Source organism: Monodelphis domestica, chromosome 7, assembly GCF_027887165.1.
Source record: "Monodelphis domestica isolate mMonDom1 chromosome 7, mMonDom1.pri, whole genome shotgun sequence".
NCBI classification, from domain to species: domain Eukaryota; kingdom Metazoa; phylum Chordata; class Mammalia; order Didelphimorphia; family Didelphidae; genus Monodelphis; species Monodelphis domestica.
The window spans coordinates 99,907,628-99,925,880 of record NC_077233.1 but is presented as its reverse complement, the minus strand read 5'-3'; the positions used below and the strand labels follow the sequence as shown (position 1 = coordinate 99,925,880).

Here is an 18,253-nt window from a genome sequence, read left to right as displayed (position 1 = left end):
GGTGTTATCTCCATTTTAAGGATGAAGAAACTAAGTCTGAGAGAGATTATCATAGTTGTTCTGAGTCACACAGCTGCTGAGTATCCTATTTCCAACAGCCTGTAAGGCATCTTTACTTAAAAGTTGTACCAGCACTTGAAATTCAATATAAAAAACTGAACCACATTTCTCCCCTAAATCTTCCCAACTCCCCTGTTTCTGCTGATGGGACTACCAATATTACAGCTATCAGAGTATAGAATCTAGAGCTAATTTTGACTCTCTCTATCACCCTAGATATTCAATAAGTTGACACATTCCATTGATACTATCACCCCATCTCTCTGAGATCTTCCTTTTTCATTCCTACTCTCACTTCCAGGTTCAGGTTCCAATTATTCTTGGCTGTACTTTGTAGTTACATCTTAACTAGTCTCCCAGCCTCCAATACCTTCTGACCTCAATCTCCAAGACTGATCTTTTTAATGCACAGACTTTCCTACTCAAAACTTTCAGTAGCTCCCTATTGCTTAATAAAACATAAAGTTTTCTTCATATGAAATTCAACTCAATGCAAAAAATATTCATTGTCTAATCTTATGTAACACACTTCAAGGTATAATGGGAAATAATAGTTCCTACCCTCAAAGAGATCCCATTCTACTGATGGTATTCATCACGCCATTCACACAGAGTAGTAAATACAAAATATATACAAAGTAATTTCAAAAGCATAGAGGGCTTAATTACTGGGTCTGGGGATGAAGGGAGAGCAGAAAAGGTCTGAGTTTTGCCTTGAAAGAAGTCAGAAATTCCCAATTCTGAAGGACTTCTGACAAAGAATATTATCCATTTCCAAAGAAAGAACTGATGGAGTCTGAATGCAGATCAAGGCATACTATTTTTCACTTTATATTATTTGTATGTTTTATTTTAGGGTTTTGATTTTATATGAGTATTTGGATCATACATGTATAACCTAGATCATATTACTCACCATCTCAGGGTGGAGTAAAGAAAGGAGGGAGGGAAGGAGACAATTTGGATCTTATAAAACATGTTAAAAATTGTTATTACATGTAATTGGGAAATTTTTTTTTAAAAAAAAGGAAAGAAGTTTGAAATTTCATGGTGAGAATGGAGAAGTCCTGGATAATGGAAAAAGAACTTCCCAAAGAAGGCTCACATGAAGGCTGGCTCTGTTTCAGGTCGGGCAGACCATGAATATTGTGTACTTACCATCTTTCGAATAGCTGCATTTGAGTGGTTTGCTGCTGTGGAGATGAGCTCCAAGGATTCTGTAGTAAAGAGACATCATCAGAACAGTAATATCAGGCATTTATTAACTATGTGTGGAGTATTGCACTAAGCACTTACATCTAAGATGTCATTCCTGCCCTCAGAAAGTTGGAACCCTTCTTATGTTACCATTCTGGCTACATTTCAATGGATGCTCTTTATCTTGTCACTCTTATTCCTCAAGTGTGGTCCCCAGACCAAAATACCATTACCCAAATATCATCTGACTGAGGAAGATAGGAATTCTCAACTCCTTACAAGTGGTAGTTATGCCTCAATGAATGCAATACAAGATAATATTAATTTTTTGACCACCATATTACAATCACATTGAGCTTTCAGTCTACTAAAATCCTTACTTTTCTTTTCTTGCCAGACTGCTAACTAGCCATTCCTATCCCCTTATCAATTTTTAAAAGTCAATTATAAGACTTAAATTTATCATTGTTAAATTTTATACTGAAAGATTCAGCTAGATGTCCTACTCTGGCGAGATCTTTTGGGGATCCTGTTCTTGTCATCCAATATGTTAGCAATCTCTTGAAGTTTTGTGTCCTCTTTAAATAGGATAAGCAATGAGTAACAATGTCAAACAGCAAAGGGCTAAGCATAGGTCCCTGAGGGCATACCACTGATAACTTCCTTCCAGGCTGTCATAGAACCATTAATGAGCTCTTTTTGAGCCTACTTATTGAATCACACCAAATGTACATGATGGTATTTTCTATCCCACATTTCTCAAGCTTTTCCACAAGAATGGCACAAAAGATTACTAAATGCTTTAATATATAGGTAAACCACAGCTAAACAGAAGTTTAGGAATTGTCAAAAAAGAAAATATTTCTAAACAATGCACATGACTCTTAAAGAGAGACTGGCTTAATTTTCAAAGACCTACATCAAGGCAAAGAGGATCAAACTCTTTAGGATTAACAAGTGCCTATTTCCAAAGCTTTGATGAACTTGGCCCTGGAGCCAACAGGCCATTCTATATTAGCCCTCCACTGAGGATTTGGTTCTCTCCCAATAGAATCCTCTCTTCTAACAAAGTATGGTTAAAATGTTAAGAATTGACACTGTTACTGGTAGTATATTCCTCATTCTGTACCAGCAGCCCACCAGCTCTCTATCAAGAGGAGGAAGGTATGTTTCACTGTCAAGGTTTCATCATTATTCCTTTGGAGTTTAGAATGGTCATTGCATTGATCTGGGTTCTTGCTAGTCTATTAATACACTACCTTTCTCATATACATATACTAACATGGTCTTTACCTTGAGTATTGTTTTACTGACCAGTCTCTCATTCATCTCTCTTCTTCCCCCTCTCCCCCCAACTTCAACTGGATCATCCTCTTTATAACTACCCCCTTCCTTATTTCTATAATTTGCTCAGGGAAATTGCACTCATGTTGATGTTATTAGATATTTTTAAAGTGCTTTAGATATATTATCTCATTTGAGCTACCCAATAATACTATGTTCTTATTATCTCTACTTTACAGGGAAGGAAAAATACGACTCAGATGAATTAATTTTCCTGAGCTAGTAAGCTAGTAAGTGATTGAGAAGAATTTGGACCACAGGTCTTCCCAACTCTCTAGTCTAAAGTTCTATCCACTACACCATATACAGCTAAGATCCCATTTTCTAGCCAAAACCTCAGTATATTCCAAAAGATACACTGGAGCTCAGATAATTATTGAGAAGCAAAAGTGATGAAAGTGCATCAGGCATATGAACAGTAGTGAAACAAGGCACTGCATGCCATCTCTTTGTCTTGTTGCAAGTTGGGATCACAGAAAAGGGCAATCCTGAAGATAAAGTCCAGAGCTTTAGAGACTAGTTACAGAGTAATTGTCCTGAGGCCAGGGCAGCCCCAGCTGGCTACAACAGTTCAGGGCAATAATTTCACCCAGCTCAGAAATGGGCCACAAGAGCCTTACCAAAATAAGCCCTCTTGGAAGAATTCCCTCAGGGGTTAGAGACAGGTTTCAGTGCTAATACACAATCTGGGCTGTGACAATAGGAGAGGAAAGCCTAGGACAGGGATATGAACCTCTGTCACACAGCTGAACCCTACCCCACCCCACCCATGGCTGGTAAGTTACTAGAAAGGCAGAGGGACTGAGGTGAGGGGGAGCTGCTCCCCTCCCTCTCTCCATTGTGCTCAGTCCACTCCCCTTCTCTATCTCCTGAGAATATTCTTCACTTAATCCACCCCTCCATCCAGCAGCAGAATGGAAATGCTTTCTCTTTACCCAGTGTGGGGTAAGAGGCATGTTTGGCACTCAGTGCCAGCAGAGCACATGGTCACTGGGGGTGGGGCATAGCATGTGGTCTCTGGGGGCAGGGTACATGGTCTCTAGGGGTGGGGCACAGCACATGGTCTCTAGGGGTAGGGCACTGGTCTCTGGGGGCTGGGCACAGATCATGGTCTCTAAAAGGTTCACCATCACTGGTCTGGGGAAAGAACAAGATCCTCAGGGAAAAGTTTTACGGTTGTGAAGGACTTTGCTTAAAGGAAACCACACTTCTAGAGCCATAAGACCCTCTTTGGGGAAGATCAACCCTGAACCAGCATATTTACTTTGGGAGTTGAAAGCAGCATTTGAGAACAGTCTGCTCTGATATCCTGCTATTACTCTAACTCCACAAAAGGCTGACAAGTGTTTGTCTGACAAGGTTCTTAAAGGTGTGTTTGAAAGACACTTGGAATTCTTTTGATGCAAAGCATTCCCTTCTTTCTTCCCTTTGCCCCCAAAGGGATGCTCTTTATCCCTTTCACCCAACAATAGAAATATATCTTACTTTCTGCGTCTTTCCTGTCTGGAGACTCCCCAGGAAGCTTCTTCAAATAATCCTTGAGCAACATTTCATAGCGAGGGATTCTCTGTACTGGTTCTAGCATATGATGCTGTAATGTCAGATTCCCACAGACCTCTTGCTTCTGTTGGCGAAAAATCCAGAAATATACTGTTAGACTGAGCTTAAGAAGTGTAACTAACCAACAGAGATTAATGCAAACATACCAATATACCTTGAACTGTGGACTGCCCTTGACCCTCAAACTACTGGTAAAATGACAGTCATCTGGAGGGAAAGAAGTGGATTAAATGATCACCATGTTCCCTCCCATTGCTATCAATGCTATGCTTAAATAGTTTATACCTTTCTTGAGCAATTGAGACTGGATTTTTTCCTTCACTGTGCTTAGAAAAGTACAGATATTTTCAGTTGTTCCTGTACCACCTTAGCTCCTAAATTCTGATCATTATAATAATTATTATTATTAATAGGGGGTTCAAATCTGGTTTCAGATACTTACTAGCTGTGTGACCCTGGATAAATCACTTAACCCTCATTACCTGGCCCATACCATTCTTCTACCTTGGAACCAATACATATCTAAGGCTGGAAGGTAAGGGTTTAAAAAAAAAGTCCAGTCCCTTGTTTATAAGGCTGTTACTGTGAATAAAGAAAGTGTTTAAGTGAAAGTAAGTAAGTAACAAGATCTTTATAGCTTTGAGGGACCTTAGGAATCACTGAAGTCTATTCTCCCTCAATTTACAAATTTGTAAACTAAGGCCTAGATAAGAGAATTCATTTTCCCCAGGTCACTTAGCTAAGAAGTGGCAGAGCTAAGACCTAGGTCACTTGACTTCCAGTTGGTGAATTTACCATTACCCAAATGATGACTTCATGTGTTGGACTTCCTTTCTCTGACGTTCCTATCTGTAATAGAATAGGATACTGTGGGAGATATTTCTAACTATGATAAATGAGATACTCTGGCTTGACTAGAAATATACTAAAGAAAACCTGAAGGTGCCTAGTTGTAATGGAGATAGAGATACTTCTGAGAGATAGATACGACTACAGGGGATACTCTGGGGTTGCCTATTGATCACTACTGATGACTAATAGATCAAGATATTTCCTACCCTCCCCCCTTCACCTCCCAGTTTCCACCCACTCCCTCCTGCCTCCCTTACCCTCCCCCCTGTTAGTTAATCACCTTTCTATGTAACTCAAAGGTGAACTATGAGGTTTAGGTTTGTTCTCTTTCTCAAGTAAGGAGGTTTATTGGGAAAGATAGGACAGGATGGAAGATGAAGTGAGAGGGATGAGGTTTTCCCTAATCTATAATGAGGGTTAGGAGGATTTTGAGAAATATCAGTCCTGTCAAAACTGTGACACAAGTCTGTCAAGGAGATGGAAGGATAACTCTTTAATATCTTCTTCAACACACTTAGCCACCAACCAAAAGTTAATTTCTTCTCAGCTTAGCTCCAGAAGCCCCCCTAAGAGTCCTTCAGCCTAGGACAGAAGCTAACAGGGGTCCTGTTCAGGGCTTCTTCCCCCTTCAGCCTGGCTTGACTCAACTGACTTTCCTGGGAACATTCCATTTGGAATGTTCTTTCTTGATTGACAGCTGAGGTCCTTTATTCTTGTGTTGCATGCTTGGCTTATCTTGTAAAACCAGTTCATGTTTATAGAAAAGGCATTTTGGCTACAAACCTGCAATAATCATATTTACTCTGATCTACTTTTTCTTTCCCTCATTTTGGGAAGTTGAACAAATTAGTCAGTCACTAACTGCAGGAACTGTCTCCTACCTTCACATGCTGAGCCAGCAAATTATAAATCTGGGTTTAAATAGAGGCTGCTAAAATGCTGGCCCTAAAAGAGGAGCTGAAAATCTCAAACACCAAAGCAGGAGAAATCGTGCTCTATTAATGGGCTGTTGTACTGTTTAGTTTCATGTCTTGAGCTGCCTAGGGGTTCCTACCCTGTACCATCCATATCTGTACCGAGGGAGAGGAGACATGATAGTCTGAACTACCTCCTAGAGTCAGTTCCCAATTGAAACACTGTTTTACTTGGGAAATCACTAGCCACTATGTTGTTTGGTGAACCATATTTCTGCTGTGCAGCCTGTGAATAATCCAATATCACTAAATGTTTTTGTAAATGAGGGTTTTTACAGATTGTGGAAGTATTTTAGCTGGAAAGAGAAACAAAAATTCCTCTTTCATGAAGGTTTCATGTATGGTAGAAAAGAATAAAGGACACAAAACCCTATTTTCTACCCACCTGTACTGGGGTTGGGGAAGTAGGGTTTGAAGGACTTCAAAACTCTTGTCTCAGTTCTTTATTCATTTCCTCTCTTTGACCTCTGCCATACTAACCAGTTTTGAATTTATAGAGAAGACATACTGTTAATGATGAAAAAACCTAGAATAATCACATTTACTCTGATGTGTTTTATATTCTTTCCATCATATTGGGAAATGGAACAAAATTAGTCAATTGCTAATTTAGTGGGAACTTCAACTTGTAGTTTTGGTTTTAAAGATACAATTATGGCCTTAAATATAGGCCTCTAAAAAAGGAGAAAAAAAAGATGTCCTGCGGGTCTAACAAAACCAGCAACTTCTTTAAAATAAAACTAAGTTTTCTTTGCTGAGCTACAAACAAAAATGCTAACCAACAATGGACATAGAGAGCCAGAAAACAAGAAAGAAATGAGTTGTGAGGAAACCAAGAGTTGAATTCTTGTTTAAAATGTAGTCTGTTCAAATTGTATTTTAAAGTGTTTAGAGAGTAAAGGTTTTGGATCTTTCAGGAATTAAATCAAGTCCCTAGTAAAGGTCAAGAAATAAACACTACTAGAAGTGAACAGTGAGAAGAAAGAAGCAGTGATGAATAGCCACAGTACAGAATAGGCCAGAAGAAACCAAGAACTCTGAGCAGCAAGGTCAAGTTGGTAGATCATGATGGGTAATTAGGCTGAAAGATAGGCTGGGAGTAGGGAATACTAAATGAGAAAAACAGAAGGGACCTGCAGATGAAGTGAATCCCTTTGGCAAAGTAAGGTCAGAGTCTAGGGCTTCACACCAGATGAAATGTGCTATATAGGGTGCTAAGTTTGAGAAACTGAGCCAGAGTTAATGTCTGGACACCTAATGTAGGCGTGAGGGCACAAGCAGCAATAGAATCAAAGTAGACAGGCAAAGACTGATGGTCAAGGTTCAACCTGAACCTAAAGAAATAAACAGAATGAATGGAGTTCAGACAGGGAGATTGAGGACAGTGTGTCCAGGTCTGGTAGATGAGATGATACACACAACAGTGTGATGAGGGCAAGAATGTTGGCTAGGTATAAGCCTGTGTGCTCTTGGCCATGGTTTTAAGCATTTTTCTTTGTGTGGGCAGATAAAGACAGGTATTTTGCTCCCTAGAACAAGGCATGGCTCTAGGAGGTTAGGGTTAATAATAGCATTTATCAAAGGGTTACGTCTTTGGGGGAAAATCCCCATTCATCTAACGGTACCTTCTCTTCAACTAGGGTAGTCTCTACTCTTCTTATGGGTCCATTTTTACCAAGGCAGGGCTAGGGGAAATCTGGCCCATTGGCTGGGATATGGTCATGGGAAGTAACCTTCAGGATACAGTTTCTATATGGGTGTGTAGAGAGGGGCAGGCATGAGGTGATGACTATCCAGGAAGAGATTGTCTAGTACTATTATTTATCTAAGCAGGGAGATATAGAAGGTTGAATATGGTTATAGACAGATTTAGAAGGCTTACAAGATTGTGGCAGGCCCAGCTTGAATGCATGATAATTATGGCAAGTTCTGAAAAGAGGCCTGATGTGTGGGCTTTCCAGAGACTGAGAGCCATACCTCATCTTCCCAGAGGAAGTAGCAACTCAGGTAACAGGGCCAGCTGATCCATATAGGCTTACTTTTTTTTTTTTTACCTATGAATCAGTATGGTACATTTGGCTTGCAGTTTGCACCCCCAACTAGCTGACAAGGGTACCGATGGCAGAGAGGACACAGAACAAAAAGAGAATGACTAGAAACTAGAATTCAGAGAAAAGGGTCTGTCCAGTCAACTCATTAAGAATTTATTAAATACAAACTGCATAAAGTACAGTAATTAAAGGGTTTGAATGTAAATGCTACTGGGTGAAAGTGAGTCATAAGAAAGCCAGAAGGATTAAACTGATCTTTCCATTGGTCCATGGGAAAGCAGTAAGTGTATTTTATTTAGATTATTGATTAGATTGAGTCATTCAATCTGTTGGTCCATATTTGGTTGGTCAGATGAAAAAAGAGGTTCCAGAGCTCCTCCAGAAGTCAGTCAGTCAACAATCATTTTTAAAGCATTTACTATATGCCAAGCATTTTGCTGAGTGCTGAAAATATGAAAATACAAAAGAAAGTTTAAAAAAAAATCCTTCTTCTCAAAAAGCTCAGTCCTCAGTCTAAAAATGAGTGAGAAAAACAGGAAAATAACTAGGTATATATAAGCTATTACAGAGTAACTGGAAGATGATCTCAGAGAGGAAAGCACAACTATCTAAGGGGATCAGGGCAGGACTCCTACAAAAAGTGGAATTTAAGCTGAATCTAAAGGATTCCAGGAAATGTGAAGGGCAAAAGTGTGTGTGTGTGTGTGGGGGGGGGGGGGGGGGCAAAGACTTTCAGGCACAGGGAAAGGTGTGAAGTTATGAAATGGGAGTGTCATGTATGAGGAAGAGCAAATAAGCCATTGTAGCTAGGTCACAAGGCACATGGAAGGAAGTTAAGTATTAAAAGATTAGAAAAGTAGGAAGGGGAAAGGTTGTGAAGAATTTTAGATGTCGAACAGGAGGCAAACAAAAGGCTTAGATTCGGGAATCACTAAGAGTCCTGCCAGCTCTCACTTCTACAATCATCTTAGAAGGTTTCTTGTGGAAAACAGTATAACTGAAAAAATATGACAGCTTGAGGTATAGAGGACTTGTTTTGGAATAAAATGGGCCACCTTGGTGAAAATGTGCCTCACTCAGCTGTATCTACTTTGTGAAGCTTGGTTATCAAAATAAAGGAGTCATCCAAATCTTTTATTCATTTAAAAACAGAAGTCCTAAGGGAACAGTCAGGTGGCTCAATGAATAGAGAGTGAGGCCTAGCAATAATAGGTGCTGGGTTCAAATGTGGCCGTAGACATTTCCTAGCTGTATGATCCTAAGCAAGCCACTTAACCCCCATTGCCTAGTCCTTATCACTCTTTTGCCTTAGAACCAATACCTAGCACTGACTCTAAGACAGAAGGTAAGGGTTTAAAAGGAAAACAAAAACAGAAGCCCTGGAAGAGCAAATGAAACTTATCTGGCCTCAAACTTGAGTCTTGAAAGGCAGTTAATGCATTCCAGTGGCACATATATATATATATATGTCTCCAAGTTTACTAGCTTACTGAGTCAATACATCAATTACATCTTGTGCCTAGTAGGACACAGCATTTGGAAAAGAAAACAAAAGTTAAAGTATAAGCCATAAGAGCATAAGATTTGGAGCTGGAAAGATATTTAGTCATTTTGCCTAACCACCTCCTTTTTCTAGATGAGATAACCGAGACTCAAGAGTTCTCTTTTTCCAGGTCACAAAGCCATATGCAGCAGAGCTGGGTTTCAAACCCAACTCCTCTGACTCTAAATTCTGTGATCTCTCTACTGCTTGGCTCCATGGGCCATGTCCTTGAAGGGTCAGAATGGACTGTGGTGTTCTTTGGAACTGGGCACTCTGGTTGAGGTGTTTCCATGGGGAGTGCTTATAAATCCTGGCTTGGCTACCTACAATAAGCACAAGTTTGGTGATCTATTAGTATAGACAAAGAGGATGTTCAGGGTATAACAAGTTGTCATGGCTGTGGTCAGACTAGGGCTGTAGGCCTAAAAGTTCCCCAGGGCATCCAGGACATAGGCTGGACAGAAGCAGACAAGCCTGAGTCCAGAAAAGGGACAAGCACATTTTCGGTAAAGGCTGAAAATCGTAACCACTATCTATAGCTATACATTCAGGGCTCTGAACAGTTGATGAAATGTACATCAGTTGATTTACTATAAAATAAGTATGTGTTATGGAAAAATAGGATTTAGAACTAGGTGGAACCTTAGAGACCATCTAGGTCAATGCTCTCATTTTATAGGTGTCAAAATTGAGGCTTAAGGAGGGAACATGATTTACATAATAGCATGTGCCTATTATACAGCAGAGCCAAGATTCAAATCCATGTCCTCTAACTCAAAATCTAGTTCTCTTTCTATTATATCATACAGTCTGGGAGTATGGGAGTTTCCAACATTAAATATATCTGTAAATTTTTAAGAATGTCTCTGCATATGGTACCTCTTGCATGAACAGCATTGCTTAATGGCCTGCAGCAAATCCTCTCTGCACCTTTTCAGATAGGACATGCAGGTGGGATTTGCAACGTCCATGTCCACCCTTTGTTCAACAGTTGGCCAGCTAGTCAAATTGCTGTCAGATCTAATTTTCTCCAAAAATTGTCTCTGTTCATGGGGGCTGAACAGTTCTGACAATAGGAACTTGACATCTTCGAAATCCGGATCAAAGATCCTGAATGCCCGTTTGAGCTCCTTTTGTGATTTGAAAGGATTGTCCACAAATTTTGGGAAACCTCGCTTTATGGACTCAAGTACCTGGGGAGTAAATTGTCTATGGGCTTTTGTGTGTATCACACCAGCATTAGCAGTTAGCTTAGTGACCTCCTTCAATGGACAGGTTTTCTCAGGGTCACAAGCAACCTGGTTCTCATTTTCATTGTCACATTCAGTTTCCTAAGGTGCATTCTCTGTTTGCCTACTGCCCTTGCCCATAACTAGATCTAATCCTTTTTCCTTAATCAGTTGTTCAAACACAGACTTAATCATGCCTTCTAGGTTAGTATCAATGGCCATAGTCTTCTCTGTGTTAAGGGGTACTACAAATCTGAATACTTTCTTCACTTGGGTTAGAGTCTGCAACACAGACATAAAGATTAGGTATACTTGTGCCAGGACTTGCCAGAGAACCAGTTCATATTGAAATGGCAATTGTAAAACAGACATTGTAATGTTGCTAACATAATCCAGTTTCCACTACCATATGGGTTAGTTTGCTATATAAAATATGATATACCCAAAAGCAGGCAATGGCTGTGATGACCACCAGTTCAAAAACAATTTGCCTGAAAATTTTTGTTTTTCTTCTTTTACTACCCTGCCTGAAGGAATGAGGGTACAGTCAGACTTGAGGTGCCAAATGAAATAGAAATGTAAATCTGTGTGACACCATTTCTTGTTGTAATGACTGGATGCTCTGGCTTGAGACTAGAGAGAGCTGCTAATATGGGGACACATCTGAGGATTTCTTAGTTTCAATGGAGATAGAGGTACTACAGAGATAGAGAGATAGAGAGATACTGCTGCAGGGGTATGCTCTGGGGTCTGCCTACTGATCTCTATTGATGACTGATACATCAATCTATTTCCTAAACTCCTCCTCCCTTCACTCCCTCCCTTCTCCAAAACTCTCCCTCCCAGATTCTTCTGAAGCTTGTGGCTTCACCACCCCCCCCCCAGTGGACTATGATATTTATGAGGAAAAACTTCTTCCTTTCTTTTCTCAGGTAAGGGGTTTATTGGGATAACAGGACAAGGAAACTGAGGAAAGAGGGATGAGGGTTTCCATAATCTATCATGTGGGAGAATTTGAGGGTTTGGGAAAGTAGTCCAGTCACAACTGTGACAGAGGGACAGTTAGAGAAATGGATGGAGGACAACTGTTTAAAATCTTTCTTCTTCACAAAGCCACCAAGGTCTCTCAGCATAATTTCAGAAGCCCCACCCCCTCCCCCAAGGGTCCTTCAGCCTGGCTTTCCTCCAACTCTTGGTCAGTAAAATCCCAGAGAGAGAGACAGAGACAAATCCCCCTGGCCAGCTTCAACTCCCAGAGATAGACAGAATCAGTTCCTTCTTTGGTCAGAGCCCAAAACCAAGCCAGCCCCCCAAGGGTCCTTCAGCCCGTTTCAACTGCTTCTCCTCCTGGGAACATTCCGTTTGGAACCTTCTCCTTGGTTGAGACAGGTCCCCAGCCTTGGTTCTTGCATATTGGCTTGTCCTGCAAAACCTCTCTCTCTTCATGTCTCTACCACAGTACCATGCCCTAAATATCTGTCTACTGTATTGCCTAGCTTAGTCCCCAAATCTCACACAAATAGGGGTTGGGATGCTGAGTTCAAATAGGGCAGGTGGAGAATGTAGTTCAATGAAGTAAGCAGGAAACAATGCCTTGGGATAGAGAATACAAAGAGAGCCTCACCCAACAGCCCAGTCAGGATATGGCTATTGATTCCTAAACAATGACAATATAACCTCAGGCTCTTTTTGAAGCAGCTTTCTTGGTTTGAGCAGATACTGACTAAGGTGTGGGTAGGAGCTGATGGCTGGCAATTAGGGCAGAGAGATCCCTGGGAAGAAATACTAAGCACAATGATTGATGCCACACAAAGCTGCTTCCAGAAAAGGTCCTGATAGAAAAGACCATCAATATGATCATAGTCTATGGACATAATTTTCTGCTGGGCTGTGCTGAAACCAAACCTCATGGAATAAAAAATACCCAATGAAAAAGAAGTATTTCTTCCTTTAAAAAGAACATTCCGGGTTGGCGGAATGAGGAAGGAAAACTCAAAAGACCCTCTCCTACCTAAAATAAAAGTAGTGAAGTCTAGGGTTAAGCCACCAATAAGGGCTTTTGGACACAAAGTTTGCTTTGACACTAGAGTCAAGCTGAAGTGAAAGGTGGACCTATGCTAACCTAAGGAAAGCTTCAGGGAATTTGTTCTCAGGAGGCCTGGAAGAAGGCCACAGCTAAATTAACGGTCATTAATAACAGTTGAAGTTCAGGCAAAGGGTAGTGATTTTTTTAAATTCCTTCCCTGCCCGCCCCACCCCAACAAAGCATGTAGATTGTAGGCTACAACCTGAGATTCAGTTATCCACACCCAGTGGAAAGCTCACTCAATCTTAAAACAAACACAACAGTTCACTTGTGTTAAGTTTCTTCAACCACAGCACTCCAAAAGAAATAAATCCCCTTTGGAGGGGTAACTTTGAAAATCCAAACTTATAAGAGTTATCTTGAAGGTCCCAATATCACAAACTCAACCTATTATGCATTTGGGAATTCCTTCTGTCCCCAGAGGCTTTAGGAAAACAAGATCATTATGTCAAAAGAGGGAGGGATGAGGTTAAAAAAAAAAGAAAGAAAATAGTGTTTTAATTATTAATGATATATGAGCACTCACAGACCTTGTAAGGTCTTGATATCAACCTTTAAAAGAGTCATCAAAACGGGGGTGGTTTTCCTGGGAACAAGGTAAAGTTTATAGCTATTTTGGCTTTCTTTTCCACTTTTCTTCTCATGGAAACCCAATAAATTGTTTTTTTCACCCGCAGTGTATCTATTTCTGTAAAAAGAAAGGGAGTGGTCTGAAAACTACTCTTTCAGTCATCTATCCCAGTTCCTACCTATCCCAAGGTCAAACCTTGTTTCTCCCCTATGTTAATCAGCTCTGGGAATTCAGGATCTCAAAAGGACTTTGCTCATTACAGCAGCATCCAGGACTGTTTCTCACATGATATAGACACAGGAAATACCAAAGATGAAAAAACCATGCAGCTGAAGTGACAGAGGAAAGTGAGAGGGAAGGAGAAAGAGAAGAGAAAAAAAGCAAAGGAAGAGGCAGAGAGGGAAAAGAGAGGATAAGGATGGTGACACGATATTTGAAGGCATCTTTACAAATAAGAAAAAACCTCTGAGCTCACAAAGAGTTTTTTCCCAATATTCTCTCCCCTTAAGCACACAGGAGTGGCAGCAACAGTTGGGAAGTTTGAAACCTGTTTCTGTCCCAGGCCAAGGAAGCATTTAAAAGCCACTCAAAAAAAGGGGTTGGGGGGAGCTACTCTAGTAGTAGGACAAATGGTACAAAATGGACAACTGGGATTCAGGAGTCAAGGCTCTATCTGGGTTCCAAGAATGGCTTTAGGGATAAAATTTCAGTGTTTTCCATGCTATAAAATGGGTACACAAATATTTCCCTATATGAATTTAAAATTACCAACCCCCTCCCCAACTATATTTTTTTAACCCTCAAGACAAAGATTCTCAACATACCTGGATGCTCTGAACAACATCCTTAAAGGGTGATGATCTCTGGGTCCAGGTATTTACCATGTCCATAGCTCTGTCAAAGTTCTTTACATATTCACCATACATCTTCAGGAATGGAGCTAGTTTCTGAAGGATATCCCCAATCCTGGGGTTTGTGCTCCTTGAAAAATAAAGCATAATAAGAAAGAAATTCTTGTTATCAATTAGTGAAATTACATACATATGGATCCATATTGACTGGAGGGCAGGGTTATGGGCTCTTATTTAAGGAGAGAGCTCAACATAATTTTCTCCCCATTTCCTACCAGTTACACTGCTTTTGGACTGGTTTGGAACTTTCTCTTGCTTTCCTTCCCCAGGAAACTCACTATTGTTCTTTAGTCATTTCAGTCATGCCTGATGTGATGTTATTTGGAGTTTTCATGGCAAAGACACTGTAATGGTTTTGACATTTCCTTCTCCAGCTCATTTTACAGATAAGGAAACTGACACAAACAGCATTAAGTGACTTGCCCAAGGTCACACAGTTAGAAAGTGTCTGAGATCAGATCTGAATTCAGGTCTTCCTGACTCCAGACCTATTTTGTTACTTACCTGCCAACTCATCATTGGGAAATTTCATTATCCTGCAAGACTGACATCTCAGGATTCTAAGGCCCTGCACTGACTAGAGGAACATGGGTTCCAGGGCCTCTACTTAAGGTGGGGGCTAGGCCCAATCTTCTCATTCCCCACCAGCTATACTGTCTTTGGACTTCTCCATCCTGTTTGCACTAGGACTTCTCTATCCTGTCCATACTAGGACTTCTCCATCCTGTCCACACTAATAGTAAGATCCTTGTGGGTGGAAACTTTCTTTGTTTTTATTTGTATTTGTATTCTTAATGCTTAGCACAGAGACCAGCACACAGAAGGCACTTAATGAATGTTTACTGACTGAGTTACACACAGAGAGCAATAGAATTCCACCAGGAGATAAGACCAAAACTAAATCAGAAAGTATGGTATACCTCTAAGAATCATAATAGGACCTATTGAGTATATAAAGAATATCTAAGACTTGATTCCTGCCCTCTAGGAATTTACAAGGAGTTAGGGAGATAAAATACTCCCAAAAAAATAGCAAAAGAAAAGAGTGCATGAATAACTGCTAACTTATGTAAGGAGCTTGGTTTAGTGAAAATAGCACCATGTACTGAGTGAGAAGAAATGGGTTTGAATCTCACCTCAGACACTTAATAGCTGGGCTTCCCTTTTCCTCATTTGATAAATAAGGGGGCTGGAACTCAATGATCTTTACAATCCCTTTTGTCTTTAATCTATCTCATCACCATCACTTCCCTATGAATCTCCAACCATTTGTAGAGAATTTTACTTGTAACAAGATACATAGTTGGGACAGGCAGATAGAGTGCCAGGCCTGGAGATGGGAGGTTCTGGGTTTAAATTTGAAATTAGACCTTCATCCTATTTCCTGTGGAATCCTGGACAGGTTCCTTAACTCCAATTCCTAGCATTTCCATTGTGGCTTCTGTCTTAGAGTTGATAACTTAGTATCAAATCGAAGACAGAAGTTACAATTAAGTCAAAAAACAAACACAAAACATTACACTGTCTATATCTTACAATGTATACTTTTCTTACTACAGCTTACCACCTCTCTGTCTGAGAGTCTAACTAATAAGACACACACATTAACAAAGCATAATCAAAAACCACTTTTTAAAAAATGAGTGTTATGGTAAGTCTTTTGCAGAATATTTATGCTCTCTAAGCCATTGTTGTCCCACTAGAAACTATATTTGGATTATGTGTATTCTCAGCCTTAGACCTACTACTAACCTCATGGGGCTGTGCAGGGGCTCTCCAGATAGCCATCTTATTTGACTTATCTAAGGTTCTATTCATCTCCTTAAGTTCTTGTTTATTTTTTGGTCAAACAAAATTCTTTCCATAAATAAAGACAGATCTAAATGTCTAGAGAAATATTAATTGCTCATATTCAAGCAACTGTTCTTATGATAGCTAGGTTGTATAGTGGAGAGAGTGCTGGGTCTGAGGTCTTGTGTGTGTGTGTGTGTGTGTGTGTGTGTGTGTGTGTGTGTGTGTGTGTGTGTATGTGTGTGTGTGTGTAAGAGAGAGACAGAGATAAAGATAGAGATAAAGACACAGAGATAGAACAAGAGAAGCAGAGAGAAAGAAAGAGACAGACACAGAAAGAGCCAGAGCCAGAGAGGCAGAGACACAGAGTGAGACAGAGAAAGAGAGAGATACTAATAATTACAAGATACTCATGCTCCTAGGAGTGGTAGCATGGCATAGCACACAGAGACCAGGAAGACCTGGGATCCAGTTCTATTTCACACACAAAGGCTGTGTGATCTTGGGCAAGACACTTAAAATTTCAGGATGCCAGGTAATTCTCTAAAGACTAAAAGTTGTAGGCTTTGGTAGAGGGAATTTATTGACTGGTAGTCTCCCCCTAAAGCAATAAGAGTATTATTAAAAACAAAGAGGCAAACAAAAAAAGCATTTATACAGCACTGCGCTAGGTGATGGGAATACAAAGACAGAAATGAAACAGTACTTGCCCTCAAACAGCTTATATCCTATTAAGGAGATACACGATGTAAGCAAATAAATTCAGGGAACTATAAAGGTAGGGAGAATACTGATATCTGTAGGGATTAAGGAAGACTTCATAGGGGAGGTGATACCCAAAATGAACCAGTCAATTAGCATTTAGTAAGTGCTTTTGCAGTGCTAGACACTGCAAAATGCTGGGGATACAAAGAAAGGCAGAAAACAGTCCTTGTTCTGAAGTTGAATGTGGATTAGGAAGATTTAGCTAGGTGGCACTTAATAAAGAATACACAGGAGGAGCTAGATAGCTCAGAGTACCAAGCCGAGAGACCAGAGGTTCTGGGTTTGAATATGACCTTACATACTTCTGAGCTGTGTGACCTTGGGCAAGTCACTTAACTCCATTACCTAACCCCTCACTGCTCTTCTGCCTTGAAACCAATACACAGTATTGATTCTAAGACAGAAGGTAAGGGTTTTTGTTCTGGTTTGTTAAAAAAAAAAGTGAATATGTTCCAATTAGGAGGAACAGACTGAATGCAAGGAGACAGGGACTGATGTTAACTTTTGGATAAAACTAGGGATAGCAGTTATCTGGCTGAAATACAGATTATGTGAAAGAGGGTATTGTTGGCTGGTAGTTTGAAGCTAGAGAGGGGAGGGTTTTAAACATCAGGTTGAGGAGTTTGCAGTTTATTCTTGTGGCAAGAGGGAGCCACTTAAGATATTTGTGCTTCTAGGAAGGTTAAGTACAGTAAAACAGAAATTTTTGTTATCAATTAGTGATATCACCACGTACATACATGGAGGCAGGATCACAGGTTCCAGAGTCTCTAATATTTAAGGAGGGAGCTCAACACAGTTTTCTCCTCATCTCCCACCATTTACACTGCTTTTGAACTGCTTTTGTTTTCCAGGTGGTGGAACTAGTAATAATAGGTAAAAGTTGCAGGAGAGTAGATTTCGGTTCAATATAAAGAAAGCCTTTGTAATAATTTAAAATATCCAAAAGTTTTAAGGGGGACAGTAAAGTATAGTTTTAGACAGACAGACATACAAACAGATAGTCAGTGAAGGCTTTCAGGTCAAGAGGGTGGATTATTGCTTGTCAGAGATATGATGAAGGAAGAAATCCCTCCATAGTAGGTAAGGAAGGGTTAGGCTAGTGATCACTAATTCTTGGGCATTCATTCTGCAATGTTCATTACATTCTGTGATGAGCTGAGCAGGTACCTTGACAGTTATCTTGGGACCTTTTTCTAACTTTTGCTCAGGTAAAACAACTCCCTTCAGCTGGGGCTTTCTTGTCCCCCAGGATTTAAAAGATCCTTGGTGGGTTGAGTTTTGCTTTCTGTCACCTGGTAATATTGCATCATCTGCTC

General features: G+C 40.2%; 1 protein-coding gene across 4 annotated transcripts in view; it reads right to left on the bottom strand.

Moving 5' to 3' along the window:
• Positions 1–18,253, bottom strand: part of FGD3 (FYVE, RhoGEF and PH domain containing 3) — a 217,454-nt gene that overhangs the window by 51,950 nt on the left and 147,251 nt on the right. For all 4 annotated transcript variants that reach the window (XM_056805261.1, XM_056805262.1, XM_056805264.1 and 1 more), the window contains exons 7-9: positions 14,292–14,448; positions 4,087–4,225; positions 1,219–1,277 (exon numbers count right to left, since the gene is read on the bottom strand). In XM_056805261.1, coding sequence (XP_056661239.1) covers positions 1,219–1,277; positions 4,087–4,225; positions 14,292–14,448 — 355 coding nt within the window. The remainder of the gene's footprint in view (positions 1–1,218; positions 1,278–4,086; positions 4,226–14,291; positions 14,449–18,253) is intronic.